Source organism: Elephantulus edwardii, unplaced genomic scaffold (assembly GCF_000299155.1).
Source record: "Elephantulus edwardii isolate Elephantulus edwardi_28Jun2011 unplaced genomic scaffold, EleEdw1.0 scaffold00008, whole genome shotgun sequence".
NCBI lineage: Eukaryota > Metazoa > Chordata > Mammalia > Macroscelidea > Macroscelididae > Elephantulus > Elephantulus edwardii.
The window spans coordinates 38001067-38027748 of NW_006399758.1; the positions used below are offsets into that span (position 1 = coordinate 38001067).

The window sequence follows — 26682 nt, forward strand, 5'->3', positions numbered from 1 at the left end:
TGTACCCCTCCTATTCCAACAGAGAATATGATCATTTTTCCTTTAGTTATTTAACCAATTAAACAGAGTACATCTTTTGATATTTGACTCTTTAAGAATGAGGTTTTGGAAAGAATACTGAGCAGAAGTAAGAATGCTCCTGTATGGCTCATGAGCCACAGATGTGAAATGAAAAACTGAAAATAAAGGAGGATTCAAGAGAGAAGCATATTCATTTTCCACTCCATGTTAAAGATTCTTTGGGTCTGATTAAGCTCAGAAGCCTTTGGACATTGTCAGGAGTTGTTATGTGCCGTCGAGTCGTTTGCGACTCATAGCGACCCTATGCACAACAGCCCTAAACCCTGCTCTATCCTGCGCCAACCGCACCGCCTCTGACACACCCATCCCGATTACCCCAGTCACCGAATCAATCCATCTCATAGAGGGTCTTCCCCTCCTGCGCTGTCCCTTCACCCTCCCAAGCATGATGTCCCTCTCCAAGGACCCGTCCCTCCTGGCAACACGTTCAAAGTATGTCAGACGAAGCCCCAGAATCCTTGCCTCCAAGGAGTAGCTTGGTTTAATCCTCTCCAAGATGAATCTGTTTGTTTTCCTGGCAGTCCATGGTACATTCAGTACCCTTCTCCAGCACCACAGCTCAAAAGCATCCACTCTCCTTCTGTCCTCCCTAGTCATTGTCCAACTCTCTGATGCATAACAAGCGATTGCAAATACCATGGCCTGTATCAGGTGCACCTTAGTCCCCAGAGAGACACTGTTGCTCCTGAGTACCTTAGAGAGGTCCCTAACGGCAGACTTTCCCATCGCAATACGCTTTTTGATTTCCTGACTGCTAGTGCCAAGAATGTTGACTGTGGAGCCGAGCAAACTGAAGCTGTGAACACTCTCAATCTCTTCGCCATCCATCCTGACGCTGCCAATTGGTCCAGTGGTGAGAATCTTTGTCTTCTTGACATTGAGCCTCAGTCCATACTGAAGGCTGCAGTCCTTGACCCTTCGCAGCAAGTGCATGAGGTCCTCAGTTTCAGCAAGCAGGGTTGTGTCATCTGCATAACGCAGATTGTTAATAGATCTTCCACCACTCCTGATGCCACAATTTCCCTCATAGAGCCCAGCCTCTCGGATAATCTGCTCTGCATACATGTTGAACAGGTATGGAGACAGGATGCATCCCTGGCGTACACCCTTCCCAATTTTGAACCATGCAGTGTTACCCTGCTCTGTTCTGACTACTGCCTCTTGGTCCAAGTATAGGTTTCGTATTAGCACAATTAAATGTTCTGGGATTCCCATTCTTCTCAGAGTCAGCCACAGTTTGTTATGATCCACACAGTCAAATGCCTTTGCATAATCAATGAAACACAGATAGACATTCTTCTGGTATTCTCTGCTTTCAGCCAAGATCCATCTAACATCAGCAACAATATCCCTAAGCAGAAAACAAATCTAAATGTTGACAGTAAATGTTCCTATCAGAAAGTAAGCTATAGTATCTCACAGTCACAATAAGACTCATGCAAGCCACACTGCAGAGAAAAGCAGTCTTCTGGGAAAATCACTTGAAGAGGTTACAAAAGGATAAACAAAATGTACACCTAGCTCAGGACGATCTGTTTAATCACACCGACAAAATATTGAGCATTCCTTATTAGAAACTCAGGTCTGATGGCAGTATTTTGTGATGATATTGATATTTCATTATATGAATAGTAAATCATGTCTGTACAGTATTTCATTTAATGGGTTCAGTTATTTTTTAGCAAATTTGCTATCATCCTAAAGTCCTGAATTAAAGAACCCTGTCAGGTAGCCAGCAATCAGTATTAGAACTAGCAGAACCATGTTCTCACATACCTACATGCTTAATGCTTAAGATACAGAAAACCTGGCGAACAGCATTCTTTATTCAGTCTTCACATACTTTATTATATTCTAGGTGTAATAACTATCATATTAGGTTTTATCTTTCCTACGGTAATTTTTTAAAACATTTTAAAGCAGAAGCGTATCAACATAAATGCTTTTATTACTCTTCAGTACTAAAAACTCTCCTAACAACATTGCCCTCTTGTGATGTAAAAAGTGCTTACCTTTTTGAATTTCTTAAAATTTTTTAGCTGACCATAATCTCCATGTACACTGGATGGGTTTCTGGAGGTAGAGTTTGTAACCACCAAGGACCTGAACTCAGTCACTATCACATTCCTTGGAAGCATCTCCCCATCGTCCTGAAGCTCGTCATTGTTCTTAAAAAAAGCAAAGATAGTCAAGAAAAATTACTATTTACGAATCTAAAGAAAAAATTCAAGCACCTTGGCTGGAGGGGCACAGTTACTTAATAAAAGGACTTTATTCTAGTCTCCGAACTTTTAATTTGTACACAAGGCAAAAAACCCAACTCATTGTTGAGCTGGCTCTGATCATAATGACAGGACAGAGAATTCCAAGGCTATAAATCTCTACAGAAGCAGACTTCCACGTCGTTCTCCATGGAACAGCTGGTGGATTCAAACCACAGACTTTCTGGACATCTAAATGCTTTTAACCACTCTTCCTATTTGGAACCAAACATACAGATTTCAATACCAGAAATACTTACTCAAATGCTCAATAACTTTGAAAGTTTCTAACAAAATGATCTCTTGTAAAATGTATTTTTTTTAAACACTATGTATGCTGTTTTTTAACTAAAGCAATAGATTTTTCTACAACTTCAAATAGAAAATCAGCACTAATGATGAAACAGGGGGCTCTGGTGGCCTAGTGGTAAGAAACGGTACTCCAATCCCAAAGATACATGGTTCAGATTCACCAGCGTCTCCACAGGAGAAGGATGGGCAATCTCCTCCTGTGCAATTAACTGCCTCTGAAAACCTGCCAGAGGGTCAGTGTGGGTCAGTTCCGACACTATGGTGCACAACAACCACCACCTCTTCAACTGACAAATTATTTTTTTATTTTAGAAGATTTACTTAACTATTAAACCTGTCAAGACTACTTGCTATCATTCAAATTCAAGATGAGATTCTTTGCTTTTTGTCATTTAAAACCACTTGGTAAATTACCTATCAACATTTCTACTACAGTTGCTCAAGACTGATCCTCTTAATTCTTTTGAATGATATGATTCACACAAGGACAAAGGAAATATCAAGGAAGTCATGAACAGAAGGGAAAATGAAAAAGTCAAAAGAAAAGGGTCATCTGACAATGCAATCAGGATCTCTAACAAAATATAAAACCCAGAAATGTGAAAATCATTTGCTCAAAACACATTATTAGTAGCAGGTGTCTCACTACACTTTTTTTTACATCATGCTCTATTACCAGTTTCTGTTGTTGTGTGCCACTGAGTCAGAATCAACCCAAAGCTAAGCTACCAGCGGGTTTTCAGAGGCACTAAATTGCACAGGAGAAGTCTACCCATCCTTCTCATGTGGAGCAGCTGGCAGATTTGAACTATTTGCCTTTGAGTCTGTAGAGCAGTTTCTTACCACTAGACCACCAGCGCTCCCTTCTAATACCACAGGAAGTTCAATTATGAAACAGAACAAAACTGCAGAAAAAAGAACAGTTATAATCCCAAGGTAAGTTGACATAAATTGATGAGATTTTAGTCAAATACTTATGAAATAAACGTAAACTTTCTTACAGACAGCTTTTCTTTAGCTGACCATACTGATTCTTCTTTGATGTTACATTTCTTCTTGATTTCACTCTCTGGCTAGAGAAATAAAAGTATTTGTTTGTTAAAATATGAAGATAGCCATTTAGAGAACCTTAGATACTCTCATTATCTTTGACCCAGTGATTTGACTTTTATATATCACTCCCAAATAAATTAACAGCAATGAAAAGCATATGTACAAGAGACATCAGAGCATGAATTATTAGACACAATCCAATCTATTTAAAAAAATATGTAGTGGATGATCATGATAAAAAAATGGCCTCCAAACTGCATTAACAGATGATTCCAAATTTGCAAAGTAAGATTTTTTAAAAATATAAAATTATGAAGTCTGTGAAAGTGAACATAAAGCCAAATATCATCTATTTAAGGTTAAAATAGGAGAAGAATCCAGCTAGTACAGAGCTCTGGTGGCTCAGTGGATAACGAGTTGCACTGTCAATCCAAAGGCATATGGTTTGAATCCACCAGGTGCTGCAAGGGAAAAAAATGGACAATTTTCTCCTGCGATACACTGACTCTGCAAGCCTGATGGAGGCTCATGTATGAGTCAGTTCCAAGACAGCAATGAGAGAGTGAGTCATCCAGCCAATAGTATTCTAAGGGTTTTAGTTATTTCAGCTTAAGAGGAAACAGATCTAAACCCAGTAAAAATGGTAGTAATATCAGAAACATATTTTGGAGACTGCTTTTCACAAATTTAAAAATGTAGCCGTAAAGAGAAGCATCACATATTTGCTTTTTAAAAAGAAAATTTAAAAAAATAAGGAATTTTTTCTGATAATCTTTTCTATACTTAGAAAAATGAGGTGTAGTTCCTTTACTTTATGAGTATGCACAAGGACTTCCAGAAAACAAATTCTTAAAATGATAAAAGTAAAGAATCAAACTAATTTCATATTGTCTGAGTAAGAGTGATATTACTACAGTCAAATCCTTGGGTTATTATAAGATACTGGAGATACGCAAGATGTTATAATTGAGGAAGAAGGTATATGAGACTTCACTGTATATTCTTACAGCTAGAAGTGAATCAACAATTACCTCAAAATAAGGATTTTAAAAAATATAGTTTCAAATGGAAGAGAAACAACTGTCAAGATTTCTTACTAAAACAATTTTGTCATAGAATAAAATTATTTACATTTTATTATATTCAACAAGGTATCATAATAAAATACATGCTCTAAATGTCTCATTCACTCATTGCCTTTAAAATGGAACCAATGCACAGCTGACCCTCCAGTGGGCTTTCAGAGGCTGTAAACTGCATGGGAGAATATTACCCATCTTTCTCTCACAGAGCAGCATGTGGACTCAAATTGTCTGCGTTTCGAGTTGACAGTGTAAATCCCTCTCCACTAGGTAGATGACCAGTGTTCTCTACTAAATGTCTAATACTAAACATATTCATTTTATACTATAGGCTTTTATTTTGAAAATCGTTAACTCCTAAAATAATAAAATACAGGTGAAAGAAATTATGCTATGCAACAGTTCCTTACATGATTATATAACATGTCAACAAAAACTGGATGGCAAATGACAGGTCTTTTCTGAAAGACCGATGGCTCTGATATCACAGGTATAGTGTGCTTAATTTTCATCTTTCCCAGTCTGGGATCTAACGTCCATATCCTTCCGTGACATGAGGTCTGGGGAAATGTGCTAGGAAAGTTAAGATTCAGGAATATAATTAGCAGCCACACAGGATGGACTAGAGTTCTCTGACTAACAAAACAACTGCATTCCAGACAAAGATGACCCTATGAGCAGTGGAACAATGTGTGATAGAACATAAAGGAAAAGTAAAGGCTGTAAAAGAATAAAGTATGTGTTAAGACAAGACTAGAGAAATAAAAGAAGAAAGGAAATGTAAGAAGTAGAGGAGAGAGTGCCACAGAGGGAATGGACAAATAAAGATACACCCAAAATAATGCACTATCAATAGGACCTATCTTCCTAAAAATTGAACATAACTGAGCACATCATAAACTGTTTTGGAGCTAAAGTGACACTTTATAAAGTAGAAGAAAAATATCTTTATAAGGACACATGCATTAAACCTAGTAAATCATTCCTTGGGCTTCACCAAATATCACATTAATTTATCCACCTCTACCCAAAGTCCCTTCCTCTTGCCTTTTCCTCCCTGGAAAGTAGACTTGATGTCTGAATGAGGGGCCTCCTCAAAGACCCAACACAGATGACCAAGAAATCAATTTTAATAAGAAAGAGAAAACCTAGCATGCTTTGATTCATGATATTCCATGTATAGTAAGAGCAGTACAATGTCCATGGGCTGATTTTTGGAAGTAGATGATCAGGACTTTCTTCTCAGGTACCTATAGGAAGAAGTGAACCTCTAACTTCTAATCTTTCTATTATGAGCTGTGCAAGTTAACCAGTTACACCATTTAAAAACCTGAAAGTTAGGAAATGAGTAGAGATGACAAATGAAGAATCAGTGCCTTTGAACTGTGGAGTTGGAGAAGAATATTGAATATCCCATGGATTGCCAAAAGAGGAACCCAATGAGGGCGAAGTTTCATCTTACATATTTCAGGATGCTGTTAGGAGGGGCTAGGCTAGTCCCTGGAAAAAGACATCATGCTTGGTAAGGTCATCGGAAGGGGAGAAAACTCTCAAGATGATATATTGGCACAGTGACTCTACCAATGGACTCAAGTAGACTGGAGATGATGAGGATGGCTCAGGACAGAGTAGATGACAGATGTGCTCTTCAGTGGGTCCCTGTAATCCATGGCCAACTTGACGGCACATAAGAACACAAGATTGACAGGAAGCTGGGCTAGTCCTGATTTTACCTTTAAAATATAGCTTGACAGCACCTAACAAGAATTATTTCTGGAAACTGGTACCATGGAACTACCCACTACTAGGCTGCTTTTATAGGAGAAAAAAGAACCTATTTCATTGAAATCACTTTTTCTAAAGACATTTAAAGAAACAGAATAAGTAAATTTTTTTTCTAGGCAGAAATTCAGTACTGAATCTAGATCTGTGGAGCTTTGGCCTAAGAATCCATATTTCTAGATCTGTGGAGCTTTGGCCTAAGAATCCGTATTTCCAGAAAGCTCAGTAGGTGACTCTAGTTTACAAAAAAAGGATTTATAATTTATTCATAAAAGCAAACAATGATGCACTGCAATCCCAGAGGCGCACAGTTCGAATCCACCAGATGCTCTGCTGGGGAAGGAGGGACAATCTCCTCCTGTACCACTCAGATCTGATTTGACGGTACACGCACACACACACAAATAAAATTAAAAAAAAAGCAAACGATGAGAATGTTCTTCTTTTATGAAAAGCCAAATAGGTATAGGTACACATGTAATGTACACGTGTGTGTGTGTGTGTGTGTGTGTGTGTGTGTGTGTGTGTGCACGCGCGTGCGCGCACAGGTATATAATTTGTATTTGAACAGTGATTACAGACTTCTATGGGGGAAGGTGTGGTTCAGTGGTAGAATTCTTACTTTCTGTCTGGGTTTGATTTCTGATCAGTGCAACTAAAGAGCAAATGGAGACTTGAGCATTGCTATAAGGCTTGCCAGTTTTCAGCAGAGCTTCCAGACTCAGACAAAACAAAAAGAAAAGTCTGGTGATCTACTTTAAAAAATCAGCCAATCAAAACTACAACTTACTTGCGGACTGTGGTCCAACTCAGTTGTGCAGGGAATCCCATGAATTGAAGGCTGATTTGATGGCAGTTATCAACCACAGTAAAAACCCACAAGACTGAGTATTTCTTACATAACTGGCTTTCAACAAATGCTTATCGAAATAACTGCAACTCCTAATCACATAATCCTTACCATTTCACTTAACTTTGTCTCCATCCGGTAACTGTCTGTAAAGAGGGGGTGCTCACTGACAAGAAAGAGCCAAAATTCAGGTAGGAGATCAGAATATGAAATTCTGATTCCTCATATTTGTGTTCTCAAGTTAATGAACTTACCAGTGAATATATGGTATTACCTTTCTAATATGCAAAATGGTATTTCTAGAGGTTTTTTTAAAACCAAAGTGTTTAAAAAAAAGCATCAACACTTATGAAGACAAAAAAAGATATTAAAAATTAAAACAAAAATTCCTAATATTGGGAACTCTGGTGGCCTAATGGTAAGAAGCTGTACTGCAATTCCAAAGGTACACAGTTCAAATCCTCTAGCTATTCTTCAGTAGAAGGATGGGCTTGGAGAGTCAGCTATAGGTTGGTTCTGACTTGAAGGCACATGACAACTGTAATATTAGGAAGCTCAGGTGGCCTACTGGGTAAGAAGTTGTGCTATCAACCCAAAGACAGGCAGCTCAAATCCATCAGATGCTCTGCGTGATGGTGGAGAAAGATGGACAATCTCCTGCTAGATAAATCACAGCCTGTGAAAGCCAATGGAGAGTCTGCTGTGAGTTGTCTCCGACTGTATGGCAATGAATGAATGATAATACAAATATTTTATTCTGAAATTTAGAAAACACTTTAATAACTTTCTTCAGCCTTTTTTCCACCTGCTTACTCTGTTAAGGGATCTCTTATATATCATGGCAAAATTATGGCCATATCTCTGATATAATTCTATAGTCTAATCTAGATAAAAACAATCATATATGAGCTTTATTTCTTTTAGGCTGTTTAAGATTTTTACCTCATTGAAAAAAAAATTTATACTTATGAGTTTTGAAGATAGGGATTTTTTTTCAAGTATTCATAATGAATGCCCATACTGTCAACACAAAGTCTAAATAAAGTATTTAGCATTCAGAGTTGGGTATTTCTTTTGCAAGAACTCTCAGTAAAAATGTTACTCACAGGTATTTTGTTATTGTCTGGAAGTGTGTCATCATTAAAACCACCATCTGATTCTTTAATCAGCCTTGGTTTTTTCCTGACATTGATGTCTTTCTCTTGTTTTTTAACACTCAATTCAATTTCCAGCTCTGGTTCTGTGTTCCTGAGTAACTCTTCTAATACTTTATCTTCTAGTTCTAAATCATCAGTCTGTTTTCTTTTTTTTGATATTAGTTTTTCTGCAGGAAGAGACTGATTGGTGTTTTTCATACTAGATTTTAAATCTGTAAATAAATTCTCTGATGTTTTGTCCACAGGTTCGCTCTGAGACAGATGCTGTTCCTTATTTTTCCATGTTGAGAGTGTAGTTGGTTGTGTTTGCTCCAAAAGAGAACAAGACATTTCCATTCTTGCTGATTTGGATGAAGGTGTTTCTTGATTTTCTTCATCTCTTTCCCTTAAGTTTCAAAAAAAGGAAAGAAGAAAACAAAACCAGAAAATATAACCAGTAATGTGATTTCAAAACTTGGCAAGCTTTTCTTACACCTATATAATTCAGAAAGACTCTTGATTTTTTTAATTCATTCTATCACTGCAAACCAACATACTTTTTTTTTACATAAAGATAATTAACAATGAAAATCTACAATCTGATTGGATTCATCATCCCTGCAGCTGAAACAATATGGAGATTTCTATTTTCTCTGCATTATCTGACAAAGCAACACAGAGAAAAAGGCTTTATAAAAATACAAAGGATCTGTTGCCAGGAGACAGGAGCTACTCTATAATATAAGAAACTGGTGGGCAGGGACCACTTCCCGAGGGAACATAACCTGAGGAGTTAATGAGGGCTAGATTCAGGATAACAAATCAGTGTGGCTAAATCCACAATATGCTACAGATTATACACTGCAAATAACACGTGAATAAAGTGACCTCGTGCTTTCTAGATAATATCGTATCATCCATTCTACAAATATTGTTTATGAATTTTATTAGTCAATAGAGGATTTAAAGACTGCTCTCTGGAAGGTTACTAGATTCATGATTGCTATTTTAATAACAAGCAATCTAATGCAAGAGCCCTAGAGTTGCCAACAGTTAAGCTTTTGGTTGTTAAGGTGATAGTGTGAACACATCCAGGCCAGTGGGATAAAGACCTAGTGATTTGTTCACATAAACAATACAAACCAAAGACCCCTCTAGGGAAGTTCCTCTCCAACATACTGGGATACTCTAAGTCAAAACTGACTCCACACTCCCTAATAACAGCAATCTAATATCAAGGCGCAGTCTGGACAGAAGACAGAATGCTGAAGAGGTTTTGTAATAATTTAGTTGGTCAGACTTTCAACCAGGAACCTAGCAACAGAAAAAGCTGAAATTTATATAGCCTTGACAATCAAAACCAACACTATTCATCTGAGGGCACAAAGGAGAAAGAAAAGTAATGATAAGGTGAACCACTAATAAGCAAAAACCCAAGCAGTAAGAGGAAGAAAAAGAGGGTATAGGCAAATTAGTTAGGAAAATAGCAGGAACTTCCTGGAGAAAAGCAGATGAAAAATTTAAAGGAGGAGTTAGTATTAAGGATATTGGTCATCTGTAATAAGGTCATGACACTCTCACAGGAGAGAATGCAAAGTATAAAGAACATTAGAGGAGGGAAGAGAAAGACTTACAAGGAATAAAGAGGAAAGTCAGAGATAAGGAACTACCATCACAAAATCCAAGGGAGGAAACGAGATGGTTTGGGAGACTGAATGGTATCAAATGTCTTGAGTCAGTAATTACAATATCAACAATGGAACCTTGAGATAAAATATTCTGTTATGAAATTGTTCGTACAGAACATACAATAATAATACAACTTTTTTTAGAAGTTCAAGACTTACTGTAAAGAAAGAAAATGTAATAATTAAAGGAAAAAATCAGGTCTGGGAACAGTTTTACATAATAAAGAGGAGACTGAATATTTGAAAATGGGGGAAAGGCCTAGAATATGCTAAAAAAGAAAAAATTATAAAAAATATCAACAAAACGTAATTTGAGAGGATATAAGGCTATCTAGGGAAGGGAGCTCTGGTCACCTAGCGGCAAGAAGCTGTGCTGCAATCCTGAATCCCCCAGATGCCCTGCGGGAGGAGGGGCAATCTCCTCCTGTGCCAGTCAGATCTGAGTCAATAGTACACAATAAGGAAAAAAAAAAGAGTTAAAAAAGTCATTTTGGAAATTAGGTGAAGGAAGGAAAGCCTTTCTTCAATTTTGCTGTTGTGTACCACTGAGTCAAAACTGACCCTCCAGCAGGATTTCAGAGGCAGTTAATCGTACAGGGTGAGATTTCCCATTCTTCCGTGGAGCAGCTGGTGGATTTGAACCATGTGCCTTTGGGACTGCAGCACTATTTCTTACCACTCAGGTAACATAATAAGAAGTACAGCAAACAAAGCAACAGACAAGAATAAAGTATAGAGAAAAAGAGGAGAGAAACCCCATCTAATGACTGGAGAAGGAAATGAGGTCAAAAGGCCATAGCTTTCCACAGAAGCTTAAAAATGAGAACACAGACTAAAGCCAGTACCATTCTAGAGTAACAGAAAACATTAACATTTTTCAGACTCAAGAGGAAAATTATGAAAAACATACCTTTTTTTGGTTGTAGGCTGAAAGTAGTTTTTGATTGAGTTGGTCTGCTGCTGCTGAGAAGCCCGGTCTCTACTTTTACTCACACCTGGGGATTTAGTTGGTGAAAGCTGACAGTGTGGGGTTTTCATCTTACTCAGGGTATTTGAGACTTTATTCTTGTAATAGCTGGGTTTGGCGGGGTCCTTTACAGTGGACATTTCTTGTGAAAGCATTCCAAATTTTTGCTCTGTCCTGGAGATTCTGATTTCATTTGGCCTTTCGCTAAAATCCATACTGTGGCAAAAGACAAGAATGCAAGGGAAACAACCTGTGCCATAGCAGCTTTTACCTAAAGTCAAAGTGCTTTAAACACTTTCATGTTATGTAGTTTTAGAAGATATATATCTTTAGACAGTATTCAATGAATTTATTTTACCATAGCTCCTTTGTCATTGAAGACCCTTGACGATAATACCTTACTCTTTTTCATCCCTCACAGCACACTCTGCCAGGCTTGCTCCACTATGAAGAACCACCACGCACTCATGAACATCAACTGAGTACATGTTATTAGAACGTGAACTGGTTATGTAGTTTGTTGTTCAGACAACAGATGTGAACCCGGCTCTACCCTGTGCCATCCTCACAGTCTCTAATATGCCACAGTCCACTGTAACCAGGTTGTTGTTGTGTGCCATACAGGAATGGTTAATTTGTGTGTGTTGAACAAATATTAATATTTCCATGCAAAAGTACTATAAAAAGGAAACTTTTAAAAATCAGAGGGAAAAAAAGCAATCACTCCAGTATAATTTATAATGGGTAGTTAAATCACTTGGGATACTTTTTTATGTTATATTCCATCCAGGTAGTAGTCCTTAGAATAAGATAAAACACCAGACTATGAATAGTTCTACAGGCTATTGCTGGGAAAAGACTATATTTGCTATTCTTGTTTAAAAAAACAACCACCAAAAATCCCACAGAGTGAAAATGCCGCCATTCATGTGACTTCAAAACAATAGTATTTCTTTAAAAGATTACATCTGTTGGCTTCAGTATAAAACTAGGTAGACATGTCCAAAAACTTCTCCAACAGGATAAAAAAGGGAAGCCACAGACTGGGAAAAAATATTTGGTAATGACATGCCTGACAAGTGACTTATATCTAGAATTTATAAAATACTCGAGCACCACAAAAAGATAAAATAACCCAACTGAAAAATGAGCACAGGATATGAATAGACACTTCACCAAAGAAGACATTCAGATGGTAAACACATGAAGAAATAGTCAAGAGAGATGCAAATCAAAACAACTATGAGATATCATCTCACCCCAGTAAGAATAGCAAAATTTAACAGAACAGCAAACATCAAATGCTGGCAAGGTTGTGGAGAAACTGGAACCCTTATTCACTGTTGATGGAAGTGTAAAATGGTGCAAACACTATGGAAGGCTGCATGGCACTTTCTCAAAAAGTTGCAAATGGAAATACCATTTGACCCAGCAATTCCTAAAGAAACCATAAACACCACCCAAGCAGATCCATGCATACCCATGTTTACTGCAGCTTTGTTCATAATAGCAAAGAGCTTGAAAAAACCCAAGTGCCCATCAATAAACGAATGGACAGAGAAGCTCTGGTATATTCACACAATGGAATACTATGCAGCATTGAAAAACAAGGAACTCATGAAATATTATGCAAAATGGATGACCCTGGAGGATGTTATGCTGAATGAAATATCTCAATCACAAAAGGACAAATATTGCATAGGGCCACTATTGTAAAACGGGACTGACATCAGAGTTGAGGGAAGACAGAAAAGGAGAGAAGGAATGATGTATATTGCACTTAAACACATGAGGGGAAGAACTGTTTAAAAGGGATATGTGAATAGGTATTCTTGTCATTACAGAAGTCCAGAGTGAAGGATTCATAGTGGAGTGGACTTGGGGGGAGGGATTGCATAACAATAAAAGAGTTTTTCTTTTTCTTTTCAAGGAGAAGAGTGAATTGTGGGGGAGGGGGTGGGCAGGGAGAAAAGTGCAACAACGAATGACTGGAAACCCTAAGTCTCTGTAAACTTTCATTAAAATTAATAAAAATTTTAAAAAACTAGGTAGAATAAAACTTATATATGGTCTCATATAATTAGTTCAAAGGTCTATTTCACTATGAACACAATGAAGTTTAAAATAAAAGCTACCACAGAATATTCTCCTCTTTGAAGAGTATCTTCTGCAAATAGACAAGCACCAATAAACTACCCTCATAAATAAATATTAACTATTTAGACAGATGACACACATAAAGCATCTCCAAAATTAAGCACAATATTCAAATAGAGTCAACAGAATACAAATTTGTTTCTAATTTATTGGTATTAATTATTTACTAGTTATAAAATAGTATAATTCTTTAATATGTTGTATGTGCATTTACACAGAATGAAAAACACAAATCAGAACAAAAATTAACTTTATCTTGAGACAGAGACTGGCAAGAGAGGCAACCAATGCAGGCCAAATTCTGCCACCACCTGTTTTTGCAAATAAAGATTTATTTGAACATAGCTATACTTATTCATCTGTGAATTGTCTATACGGCTGCTTTAATGTCATAATGACAAAACTAAGTAGCTGCAACCGAAACTGAACAGCTTGGCAAGCTGAAAAATATTTACTTTCTGGTCCCTTACAGAATAACTGGCTGACCTCTATTTTAAAATATTCTTTCTCAGAAACCTGTTCTATACTTTCTCTCCCAAGAGAAGTACTGATCAATGAACTTAATTTACTTCTTGAAGATACTCTTAATGTATTGCCAAATAATAACAATAGTTTATTAACAAAGAAACTTTACCATGTGTCAGCTGGCTCCGATTCTGTGCCAGCTACATATGTTGTGGCGTTCACTGGGACAGTTGGCATTAGTCTTTCACTGAATGATGAGCCTTGGGAAAGGCTTGGACCTGGAGTGGTTGGCTTTAATCCTGTAAATCACACAAGTGAAAAGAATCACGACTGCTAGAAACAAAATGGACATCTGGTCATTTAAAATTATTAGACTGTGCCATATTGAGGCAATTAAAGAGGTAATACAACACACATTTAGTTTTGGTCAATGGAGCCATCAATGAAATAGTCCATGACTTCCTGTTGGCATCTATGAGATTTACTCAAACCAAGTTATTTTAAAGCTATTTCAAATATTCTGCAGTGAAAATACCAACTTAAAAAGAACTAAAAAAATGCCAACAATGATTTTTTTTAAAAGCGAATTGTTGGGGTTAGGGAGGAAAATGTGCAACAATGAATTAATGAAAAAAATTAACTTTTCTCTAAACTTTTGTTAAAATCACAATTTTTTTAAAGAACTAAAAGAACATTATGCTGAATAAACTAACTCAGTCTCATGAGGACAAACATTGCATAGGACCATAAATGTAAAAATAGATAACTATAAGATGCGTCTAAGTATGGGGTGTCAGAATCCTTGAAAACTGGCTTTCCTAGCCATTGTATTAGCCCCCATTGGAGGCATTGTCTCCAGCTCAGCTACAATAACTGTGGACATACAGTTTTGCAAATCATCAACATCTGTGGGACCAATATAAAGGAATGCTTTCCACATTATGAGGGGGACTGTGAAGACACTATGAAAGACAGTGATGGAAAGACTGTGAAGAAACTGGCAATGACTGTGAAGAGACTGTGGCACAACTGTGAAGTAACTGTGGCAAGGTGTAACCAGAGGAACCCTGGAGGTGGAGCTACAGTTAAAGGTTGTGCTTGCTAGATGGCTGAAGAAAAAGCTGACTCGTAAATTACTCTGAGATCAAGTGTGCTAGACAACTGAGGAAACCAGAAGCTTCTTGCATTTGTGCTGCTGAAATGAAATCTAGACTTCCACTAATGGAGGAACTGTGTCTAGCTGTTAATCTAGTTTGGGACTGTTGCTCTAAATCTGGCTGGGCTTGTATTGGTGATATTTTTTGCCTGCCTTACTCCCCAACCCATCTCCCTAATAAACTTCACAAAAGTGAGTAAAGTCTGTGAGTCAATTTGCAATGAATACTGAATCCAGTGATTGACATAAAAAGATACAGGAGCATATAAGGTGGCGTGTCTGGCCACGGTAGCTATTTATATGGTATTAGCACTGGTGGCCTAGTGGCAAGAACCTGCACTGCAATCCTAAAGACACAATTTGAATCCACCAGGAGCTCTAAGGGAGAAGGATGAGCAATCTCCTGCAGTGTGATTAAATGCCTCTGAAAACCCACCAAAGGCTCAGCTATGGGCTGGCTCCATCTTGATGGTACATAACAATATGGACATTATTGATGGGGACAGTTCTCATTTATGAATCTGGTAAAAGTTAAGAGACTCAGCCTTCCCACATTAAATCTACTTCTTTTAAAAGTTACCAAAAGGAAAAGGCTTTGAAAGAGGGAATGGGACAGGAAGAAAGGGAAGGGTGAAATCACCAGGAAAACTGAGTTTAGTGGGAAGACTCTGGGGATGGGGTGAAGAAATGGGAAAGATTCAATGGGGACTTGAAGGGACAGTGTAATAACAGGCACAGAGCAATAGTAATTAGTTATATAAAATCAACTGATATGAATGTAGAAAATATACTATAAATGAAAGTGTAAAACACTGTATATGAATGAACACAATGTAAAAGAATGCATTAAAAAAGGAGGGGGGCAGGAAGTAAAGAAACGGAGGAGAGATGATCACTGGGAAGGTGGAGGTGTGGGGGAGGCCGGGGGTTAAGTGGGGTGTTGAGAAGACAGTGTGATAACAGACATGGATAAGTGGTAGTTAAATACAGTGTGTATGAAGGATTGTGTGGGGCGCAATGTGCATGAATAAAGCACAGTGTGTATGGGGAGTTATATATAAATCAATTTTTAAAAAGCAGAGATATAAAAATGTACAATATAAATGAATATTGGATAATGTAGAATCAGAAAGTGTGTAATTCCACCTTTGGATTTTTAATTTTTTTTTTTTCTTATGAATGCAGATGCTCAAAGTTTCCAAGTTGAACAGAAGGTCCTTAGGCAAAAAGGACATGCTAATTCTCCCAGAGCACTGGTTTGATAGGGACGGGCATATCAAAAATTGGCTGTCTCAAAGGGGGATATTAAAGGTATAAGACATGAAGTAGCTGTTTTATAGGCTTTCACAAATGTTGTTATTAGTAAGATGATTGTAAGGGGTGGAAGTCCACAACATACATGAATGAGATATCAAGTAAATGAAAGATTATATGGATGAAACACAATGATATATGAATGATAAAAACATTAATAAAAAAGAAAATGAACTCAAATTCTAATTGAAGTTATGCTTTAAGTCAATCTAAACAATTCAAATTTCTCCTTACACAGTTATCTTTACATAAGGATCTAGACAAATGAGAATAAATGTGAATTGTATTCTTAGAAGGAGTATGAATTTAAAAGTTTTAGATATTATTCTTGGCTACTCCAGAATCTCCTATGACACTTGACTCTCTTACACAGAATTAAGTCCTCCCACTTCTGCTCCCATACTACCTTGCTTCATATTCTATGAACACATACATCACTACTGAAGTCCCTAGATAAGACATTCAGTCTCTCTACATCTCATTTTCTTCATCTGTAAAATAGTGGCAATTAGCATACCTTTCTCACAGGGTTAGTTTGAGGAAACAATGAATTAATATATATGGTGGGTGGGTATGTGCATGCGCACATGTACATGGCCAATCCCGGACTTGTGGAAATCCCACATATCACAGAGTAGAAGAACTGCCTTAGACAGTTTTCTTGGGCAGAATCTTTCTGAAAGTGGCTCACTACCCTTCTTCTGGGAGCTGCTGGGTGGGTCTGACCACCACCTTTCCGTTAGTTATCAATGACAAACTACTGGTCCCACTCAAAGCACTTAGCCAGTGCTCATTACCTGTAAGTGCTCTGCAAGTGGTGGGTGCTCTTGTTAGCCTCACTTTATGTTACACTCGCTTCCTTTCCCTTATTAAACTGGTATCTGCTTGAAAAGGATGGAATCCCATTCATTTGTATACTCTCAGTGTCTCCAGCAATGGCAGGTACTTAAGAAAGTTAAGTAAATTAATGGGATTCAATTACTAAAGTGATAAAAAGTTTAAAAGTTGACATTCACTTAGCACTTAAGCTAAATTACCACTGTTAGGTTTTCATGACCCAAATTGTGCTGAAATGATGTTGACTCCAAATTTAAGTACTTAAAATTAATTCTACCACTTTCCTTATATGGCCTCCTTGAAAGATTACTGGGGTCTCCTAGGGATTACTGGTGGCCTAGCGGCAAGAAGCTGTACTACAATCCCAGAGGTACTCGGTTCGAATCCACCAGATGTTCTGCTGGAGAAGGAGGGGCAATCTCCTCTTGTACCTGTCAGATCCAATTTGACGCTACACACATACAAAATAATAAAATAATTTTTAAAAAAAAAAAGTTTACTGGGGTCCTGAAGACAAATATCCTTAGTGTTCATTTCAGCTTACACAGAGATTTACAAATAAATAGTACTAAAAGAAGTGTACAGAGTCAAATGTAATGACTCAGAATAACTACATTTGTTAACAGGATTACTATTACCTTTAATGTTCACCTTAATAAAAATACCATGAGATTAGGGATTTGGTTGGATCTGCTCTCTTCTTTAATCATTGAGTACAGCCATATGCATCCAATAAAACTTCAATAAATATTCGTTGAACAAATACATGCATGACTATGGAAAAAAAGGCTTGGGAGATAGCAAGGGAGAGGGGAGACGGAAGATATATACTCAAGTCTATTTGTAAGTCAGAGATCTATAACCTGGAATCAATATGCTGTTGTTGTTAAGTGCCATCGAGTCGCAGGCGACTCATAGTGACCCTATGAAGGAGAGTCCTCGACGCCTGGGTGCCTTTCATCCTCTCTCCAGGTTCATAGGGTTTCCGGAGGCAAGCTATTATGGAAGTGGATGCCACTCCTTCTTCCAGGAACCCATATAGATCTATGAAATCTATTATTCATAGTAGAATCTAACTCATATTACCTATGAATATGTACAAGAAGTAATATTAATTATAATGTCTATTTCTACTCACCATTCAAGATCTTGTTTCCACAGGAAAATACACAACATAAAAATAACTGACTTGAGACTCAGAAAACCTGGATTTTAGAACTAGCTCAGCCCTAAAGTAGTTATGAGACTTAAATGCCTGACAAACACACATTTGTTCACAGTAAGTCTGAATACTTGTTTAACGGAACCAAGTTCTAGTGCACAGAATTTTCTTTGCCAGTGGGGAATGACTAAAATGCTGCTTCTGTTAATATTACCCCTCCCTAGTTTTCTTTATCAAAACATTCTAACGTGATGTTTCTTTGAAGAATTTGCAAGAGAAACATGATATTAAAATCAAACAAAATGAGCAATAATCCTAAAATGCCTAAACACATCACAGAATATTCTATACTGAGAAAAATGAGGAATTATACTAGAAAGGAAGCATAAACCTAGGTGAGAACTAGGTTTCAAAACAGGGAAACAAAGGATCTAAAGGGGAACTGGGATAGTAAAGCACTACAGACTTAGGCTCAACAACTGCTTGTTTTATAAGGGTCTGCTGTTGCGATTAAATACTGACATTTTTTCTTTGCCAAAATAGAAATCCACTATGAACAAAATAGCACAGAGTTACATGCCATTTTTAAGTTTTGGCAAATTTTTAATGGGTATTGGAGAAGCTTCTCCGAGAATACTGCTCTCTTCTGGTGTCCACAGTAAAGTCTTGGTCTCTATAAGGCTGCAGAGTTGGTCATCAGTTTCTGACTAGGCTCCATTTTGAGATTATTAGTCATAGATTTCTGGGAAGTATTCATCATAACACAAACTCGCCAAAATACTTATGTGGCTACTTATAAACCTTCATAAACAATAAGTCTGGATTTGAAGGTTATCTATGCCTAGACACAAACATACCAAATGTACTCAGTGGGAAGAGACACAGGTAACAAATGAATAAATATCTTAATCCAAATTATATCCTAGACTATCAATTATTTATCAGCTTTCCTCCTGTATCTATTGCCAGTCATCCCCATATCATCAATTCTCAAGTATACACACAAAAACATAAGACATCTGCACTGTGGTATAATCATATCCTAATAGTGTGAGTTTAAGGGTCAGGTGGAATCAACTGGTTGCTATATGATTTTGGGCAAAATTCTCAATGTCCCTTTATCTTAATTTTCTGATTTATAAAATACAGATGATGTCATCTATTATAAAAGGACTCTTTTCTAAAAAAAACCATTTACTCCAATCCCTCCACAACCAAAAGATATCTGCTATGAACTATTATTATTAATAATCATTATTCATGACTTACAGGGACGTCAGTGGTCTAACAGTAAGAAGCTGCACTGCAATCCTAAAAGTATGGGCTTCAAATTCACCAGTTTTTCTGTGGGAGAAAGATGGTAATTCTCCTGAAAGCCCGCTGGAGGGTCAGCTGGTGGTTGGTTCTGATGCCATGGTACACAATTACTTACATTGTTAACCAATCCCTAAGGAGGCCCTGATGGTTTAGTTTTTCCAAAATCTAATTTCATACAGTCACTACATACTTAAATCCAGGGCACAGTGCCAAACTCCACAGACTTCTTCTAAAGGATATAACACGAAAGCTATTCTCTAGAGTGTAAATTAAATCAATGACAAAAATCACTACAGAACAAACCTAGAAAGCAAGTAAATATTTATAGAAATACAGAATGGTTGCTTTTGAGAGGTAGGCAAAGAAAAGGCTTACCGATGAGAGTAAATGTAAAAATCTGTATAGTAAAAAAGCAAAATGACAAGAATAAAAGAACCAGCTTTTGAGGTAAGACGATGCTTATTTTCAAAAAAGTTACAGGAGTATTTCCTAAACAACAAAGAGGTACAGGGAAACTGACTTTCCTGACAGTAGCTAACAAACTGTGAGTGACTGTAATAAGCATTCTTCATTTCAGTAAGCTGCATCACCATTTACCTACTTACTCCATGGCAAAAAGAGAGTTCTGATTCTTCTGCAGCCACTTTCTGCTGGGTGTGAGTTCCAAAACTGATCCTGAATCTGTTTCTTTTTCTGTACATGTACTCCTACCACTCTGGTCCAAGACACTAGGCACTCTCACTGGTGTCTTTACTTCCATAGGCCTCTGCAGGTGATTGCTAACCTAAAGGTCAGGGGATTGAACTCACTCAGCAGTATTTGGAAATAAAGGACTCGTGAACTGCTTCATAAAGATTACAGCCTCTTAAGAAAAACCCACAGAACAGTTCTATTCCATCATACACGAGGTCACACAAAAGCCAGAGCGACCACCTACTCTTTCTATCCCAGATCCTCACCTGTGTTCCTCATTCTGATCATTCAAGACCACAGGAAGCTTTACTGTCACATCCTCAGTGAGATCACTCCCATCCTCTACCTAAAATAAACAGCCTAATCTCCATGGCCAAAATCATCATGTGTGCAAGCTTACTATCTAAATAGAATATAAAACCCACAACAGCAGGGACTTTATCTGATCAGTACTGTGTCTGCAACGCTTTGAACAGTAACTGGTACATGTTTGCTATTAAGTCAGAAGTGACTCACAGCTGACCCTCCAGAGTGTATGGAGAGACTGTAAGTCAGACGAGAGGAGTGTGCCCATCTTTCATCTGTGGAGCAGCTGATGTCTCTGAACCACATGCCTTTGGTTTGGGAGAATTCCCCATCACTAAGCCACCAGAGGTCCCTTACAATATAAAGCACAAGGGGCCTTGTTCATATGTCAGTACTGTAACACTGAGAACAATGCCTGATACCTGTTGCTGTTATATACTGCTGAGTTGGAAAGGACCTGTAATTGACCCTCCAGAGGATTTTCAAGGCAGAAATCACACAGAAACTGACTGCTCATCTTTCTCCCACAGAGCAGCTGATGGATTTGAACCACATACTCTGGCACAATTCCTTACCACTAAGCCTTCAGAACTTCCCATGTGGTGCAAAGCAGCCCTAAATATTTATTTAATAATCAAATAGTTACATACTAAAAGATGTTGAATATGGTCACTCCAAGCAAGAGTAAAGTGCACAGTACAGCCTATAGTCTGTTGGGGAATGTCAGGGAGAAAGGGAGGACCTGTGGCCAGGACAGATTGCCTAGCTCTGGATAAGTGCAAGCCTCCCAATGGCCTTTAATACAGAGTAGAGAAAGCTCCCCTGTGTTTGGCTGTACTGGCTTAAGAAAGCTTGCCACCTGGGAAGACGGCTATCGCATCTGCTGAGCTGGGAGTAGTCCTCATGAGGCTGAGGTTCTCCTATCCAATCAGCATGTCCCACATCTGTAAGCCCACCTATCCTGTCTCCCTGTTTACTTGCTCGTATATAAGTGCACTGCAGCCCGCAATAAAATTGAGATGGACTGACTCTCGGAACGGCTCCCAGAGTGGTGTTCCATCGTGCATATCCCCATCAGGGTGTTGCTGTTTGTTGCCAGTGAACGGACAGCGACAACAGTAGATTTACACAGCAAAGGTACTTTAGAATTAGTAAAATAATGTTACAATTACCTATAGCAGGCTGGCCCTGAGGATCACAGTAATTCTCTGTAGTCATGAAAATAACTGCCAGTCCAATTTCTGATTCAGGAATGGGTCTAAGACCCTGCCTATTAGAATAAGATAATGTCAGTATAACAGCATTTTAAAGTTAACAACTTTAATTAGTACAATCCAGCTGAATCAACCTTACCCCATCACAAAGAGTTACCACAAAACTCATAATGTGAAGAGTTTCAGATACAAGAGAACAGGTGTTAATCTGACAGCCTTTCCAAAACCATAGAATTACTAAAGACTACAGAACTAAATGTTACCTCATGATCAGGGATCAAGTTCTGAATAAGCAACATTCTTGGCTGCACTCTAGGTTCTTTGCTAGTCAAGGCCCTGGCATGCAGAAAAGCAGTGTGATGTAACGGTAAAGAACTTGGAATCTAGAATTAAAGAGTGTCTGAATTCACACCTTTGCTTCTCTCCTCACCACTATGTTCTACTAAAACTCCTTTTTTATCTGTTTCCTCATCTGTACAATGGTTACCTTAACAGTAAATAGCACACAGGGTTGTGTGAAAATTAAGTCTTACTGTATATATGTTCTCTTAGAACATCAGTTATTGAATAAGCATTATATAAATGAGGTTATTACTGCTGTTTCTCTGCCTGGCATATTATTCTGTCTCTGTGAAAGACTAGCGCTTTCAAGTCTTAAGAAAAATGTTGCCTCAAAGAGACTTTCTCTACTTAGAATAAGCCATATTTCTTCACCCTGTTCATTTGTTTCCTTTATACATATTTGAATTATCCATTAGTATGTCTTGTATCTATTACTCCCTCCAGTTACTCAAGTTCAACATGGCACAGGCCACGATCGTGTTTATCACTATAGTCCCAACCTTGTTTATATAGTGGGTTTTCTTTCCTCCCTCAAAGCATGGAATAAATTTCCTTTATATAAAGTAGTCATAGGATACATGACTGAAATGATAGTCTTCATTTTAGCAAACTCAGGAGAAAAAAAATCTTTAGTGGAAAGCTGGCTAAGGACTTTTCAGGCATATAAATATAGGAGGTCCTAAGAATATTTTGTTAAGTGTATAGGTCCAGTCAATGAGTTGCTAAAACCTGTTACTTAAAAACAAAACCCTGTTACTTAAAATGGTTATTTCAACAATGATAACATTAGTACCAATAAAAATTCCAGGAAACAAACCCTTGATTTAGTTTTTCATTTTCTCTCTCCACTACAAATACCATTCTAAAATATCTGATATTCCCCCAATAACGACCTATATAACAGGGATTGCTGTTGTTGTTATGTACTGTTGAGTCAAACGTGACTCATGCAAACCCTGCCCTATGCTGTGCCATAGCAATCTTCATATACTTTTTCCACTGGTAGTAACTATGACCAATTGGTAATAACTTGAGGTCACGTGGCCTACTGGTAAGAAGCTGTGCTGTGATTCCCAAAGCATACAGTACGAATCCACCAGCAGCTCTAGGAGAGGATAGGCAATCTCCTCTCAGGATTAACTACCTCTGAAAACCTGCTGGAGGGTCAGCTATGGTTCTGACTTGATGGCACACAACAGCAACCATATAGGGGCAAATATATTTAGGCTTTAGATAATGTTAAGGAATTTTTTAACCAAGTTTTAACTCTTTTAGCTGTTACAAAATTTGTTGTTGTTGTGTGCTGTTTAGTGACCTGTGACTCCTAGTGACCCTATGTACAACAGCTCTGAATCCTACTCTATCCTGAGCCAACCTCATTGTCTCTGACACACTTACCGCCATTATCCCAGTCACTGAGTCAATCCATCTCATCAAAGGTATTCCCCTCCTGCGCTGTCCCTCCACCCTCCCAAGCATGATGTACATCTCCAAGGACTGGTCCCTCCTTGTAACATGCCCAAAGTACATCAGATGAAGCTTCAAAAGCCTTGCCTCCAAGGAACAGCCTGGTTTCACCCTCTGAAGGATGAACCTGTTTGTTCTCCTAGTAGTTCATGGTGTATTCAATACTCTTCTCCAGCACCATAACTCAAAGGCATCAATTCTTCTTCACTCATCCTTAGTCACTGTCTAGCTCTCTGACGCAAAGCAAGTCATTGTGAAGACCATGGCCTGTATCAGTTGCACCTTAGGATCTTAGAATGACATTGTGGCTCTGCAGCACTCTGGAGAGGTCTCTGACAGCAGATTTTCCCAATGCAATTAATCTTTTGATTTTCCTGGCTATTAGTACCAAGAGTGTTGATTGTGGAGACAAGCAAGCTGAAGCTATTAACCATCTCAATCTCTTTAACCATCTATTATGATGTTGCCTATTGACCCAGTGATGAGAATCTTTCTTTTCTTGATGTTGAGCTTCAATATATAGTGAAGGATGTTGTCCTTGACTTTCTGCAGCTAATGCCTCAGGTCCTCCTCAGTTTCAGCAAGCAGGATTGTATCATCTGTATAAAGCAGGTTGTTGATGAGTCTTCCTCCAATCCTGATGCCACATTCCTCCTTATAGAGTCCAGCCTCCCAGATGATCTGTTCTGCACATAGATTGAAAAAGTATGGAGATAAGATGCATCTGTAATGCACTCTTTTCCCAATTTTGAACCATGCAGTGTTTCCTTGCTCTCTTCTGACAAGTGCTCCAAGTACAGTTTTCACATAAGAACAGTCAAGTGTTCTGCGAATCTTACTCTTCCCGGAATTAGCTACAATTTGTTGTGATTCACACAGTCAAATGCCTTTGCACAGTCAATAAAACACAGACATTCCTCTGGTGCTCTATGCTTTTAGCCAAGATCTATCTAACATTGTCTATAATATCCCTAGTGTCATGGCCTCTTCTAAACTCAGCCTCTTCCAAACCTAGTCTGCACATCGAAGTTCTCTGGCAATGTGCTGTTCCTGTCATTTTTGGATAATTTTTTGCAGGATCTTGCTTGCATGTGATATTGATGGCACATAACAACAACAACAAAATCGAAAGTTTCCACACTGTCGGAAATGTTTGTAATAGGAACAAATATGATCTCTTCCATTCAGTTTGGCCAGGTTATTATCATCCAGATTTCTTAGCCTAACTTGATGAGTGTACCCAGGGCAGTGTCTGTCTGTTAAAGTATGTCACCCGGTATGCTGTCAGTTCTTGGGGCCTTGTTTTTTGCTAATTCCTTCAGAGCAGCTTAAACTTCTTCCTTAGTCAGCATTGCCTCTTGATTGTATGTTGTTTCATGAAATTTTTCTGTGTCAGCCAATTCTTTTTGGTACAGTGACTCTGTATAGTCCTTCCATCTTCTTTTAATGCTTCTTCCATCATTTAGTATTCTTTTCAAAACATCTTTATGTATTGCAACTCGATGCTTGAATTTGTTCTTCAGTTTCTTCAGCTTAACAAATACCAATCTAGTTCATCCCTTTTGATTTTCCAACTCCAGTCCTTTGAACATTTCAATACTTTAGTTTAACTTCCTGAACTGCCCTTTGAAATCTTCTGTTCAACTCCTTAACATCTTGATTTCTTCCCTTTCTTTGGCTTCTTGGAGCTCTAGTGCAATATTCAGAGTCTCTTCTGACATCCATTTTGGCCTTATCTTCTTCCTCCGTCTTTGTAATGACCTTTCACATTCTTCATGGATGATATTCTTGATATCTTTCCACAGCTCATCTGGTCTTTGCTCATTAGAAGTCAAGGCTGCAAACCTGTTCCTGATAGCTCATTCAGAGAGTGATCTGGTGGCCTAGTCTGTAGGAAGTTGTGCTAATAACTTAAAGGTCAGGTCTCTGGTATTTTGAATAAACCAATGGCTTTGAAGGAGAAATATGGGCAATCTCACACATAATTTACAGCACTGGAAAGAAAGAATTCATTAATGTAGAGAAGTAAATTTGAAAAAATTTATGAAAAATATAAAGTAACAAAAAGAGGCAGAAAATAAATACTGAGATACAACTACCACAGAAAGATGCTCTGTTTCAAGCATAAATTTTCAAGTATCCTATTGGACAAAGCCTATATAAATTGTTTAAACTTTTTATATAGAAAAGGGGAATGCATATAATAGATATATATAAAATAACCACATTTTTATATTAGTAAAAAATAATTATGCACCTCTTGAGAATATCCATAACTGAAGGAATCAAGTTTTTCTGAGAGTCAGAAATGAAAGTCTGTGAATTTGTTATTCCTACTTCAACAACACAGGTTCCAGGAGCTGAAAAGAAACTAGCCTCTTCTTCATTTTCTTCTGTTATCAATCTGGTTTCCCCACCTCCAAAATCAATTGCTGGACTTAATTTTTTATGCTAAAAATGGAAAAAAGGGGGAGGGGAGAAAGTAATTTAAACAGCTGTATAACTTTACAAATTTTGATTTTAGAATTAATTTTAACAGTAGTAGAAGCGACAGAACATCAGCTTTCCTCCTTGAACAGGCTATGACACTAAGAAAACCATTAGCTCACCAGTTACCTCTGTAAGGTTCATCTAATCATTACATTCTCTGCTTTTTCTTAACATACTTATACAGTATCGGAACTATGGGCTTTCTTACATATTTTTTTACATTCAAAATAAACTACTGCTACCCCATTTTAAGTACACAGAAGAAACTAAACAAATATTACTAAATGAATAAGTTAAGACCTACCACAGAAACCATTAGAATAAAATATTGGTCAATACTTGGACCTGTAAACACATTTCTGATGCCTTGAAGCCATCCAGGTAGCCCTGATGCTGGGACTGAGGAATGGTCCGGGCCCAACTGGTATCCATCCCCATCGGAAGGTGGTGGTGTTGTTGTTGTTATGTGCCGTCGAGTCGTTTCCGACTCATAGCGACCCTATGCACAACAGCCCTAAACCCTGCTCTATCCTGCGCCAACCGCACCGCC

The 26682-nt window shown here is 37.9% G+C and overlaps 1 protein-coding gene across 1 annotated transcript in view; it reads right to left on the reverse strand.

The window, feature by feature from the left end:
- The window catches only part of NBN (nibrin), a 43050-nt gene that overhangs the window by 5203 nt on the left and 11165 nt on the right, over window positions 1-26682 (reverse strand). Inside the window, exons 6-12 of the mRNA XM_006880522.1 lie at window positions 25900-26093; window positions 21792-21889; window positions 14004-14133; window positions 11156-11425; window positions 8528-8963; window positions 3656-3727; window positions 2094-2249 (exon numbers count right to left, since the gene is read on the reverse strand). Coding sequence (XP_006880584.1) covers window positions 2094-2249; window positions 3656-3727; window positions 8528-8963; window positions 11156-11425; window positions 14004-14133; window positions 21792-21889; window positions 25900-26093 — 1356 coding nt within the window. The remainder of the gene's footprint in view (window positions 1-2093; window positions 2250-3655; window positions 3728-8527; window positions 8964-11155; window positions 11426-14003; window positions 14134-21791; window positions 21890-25899; window positions 26094-26682) is intronic.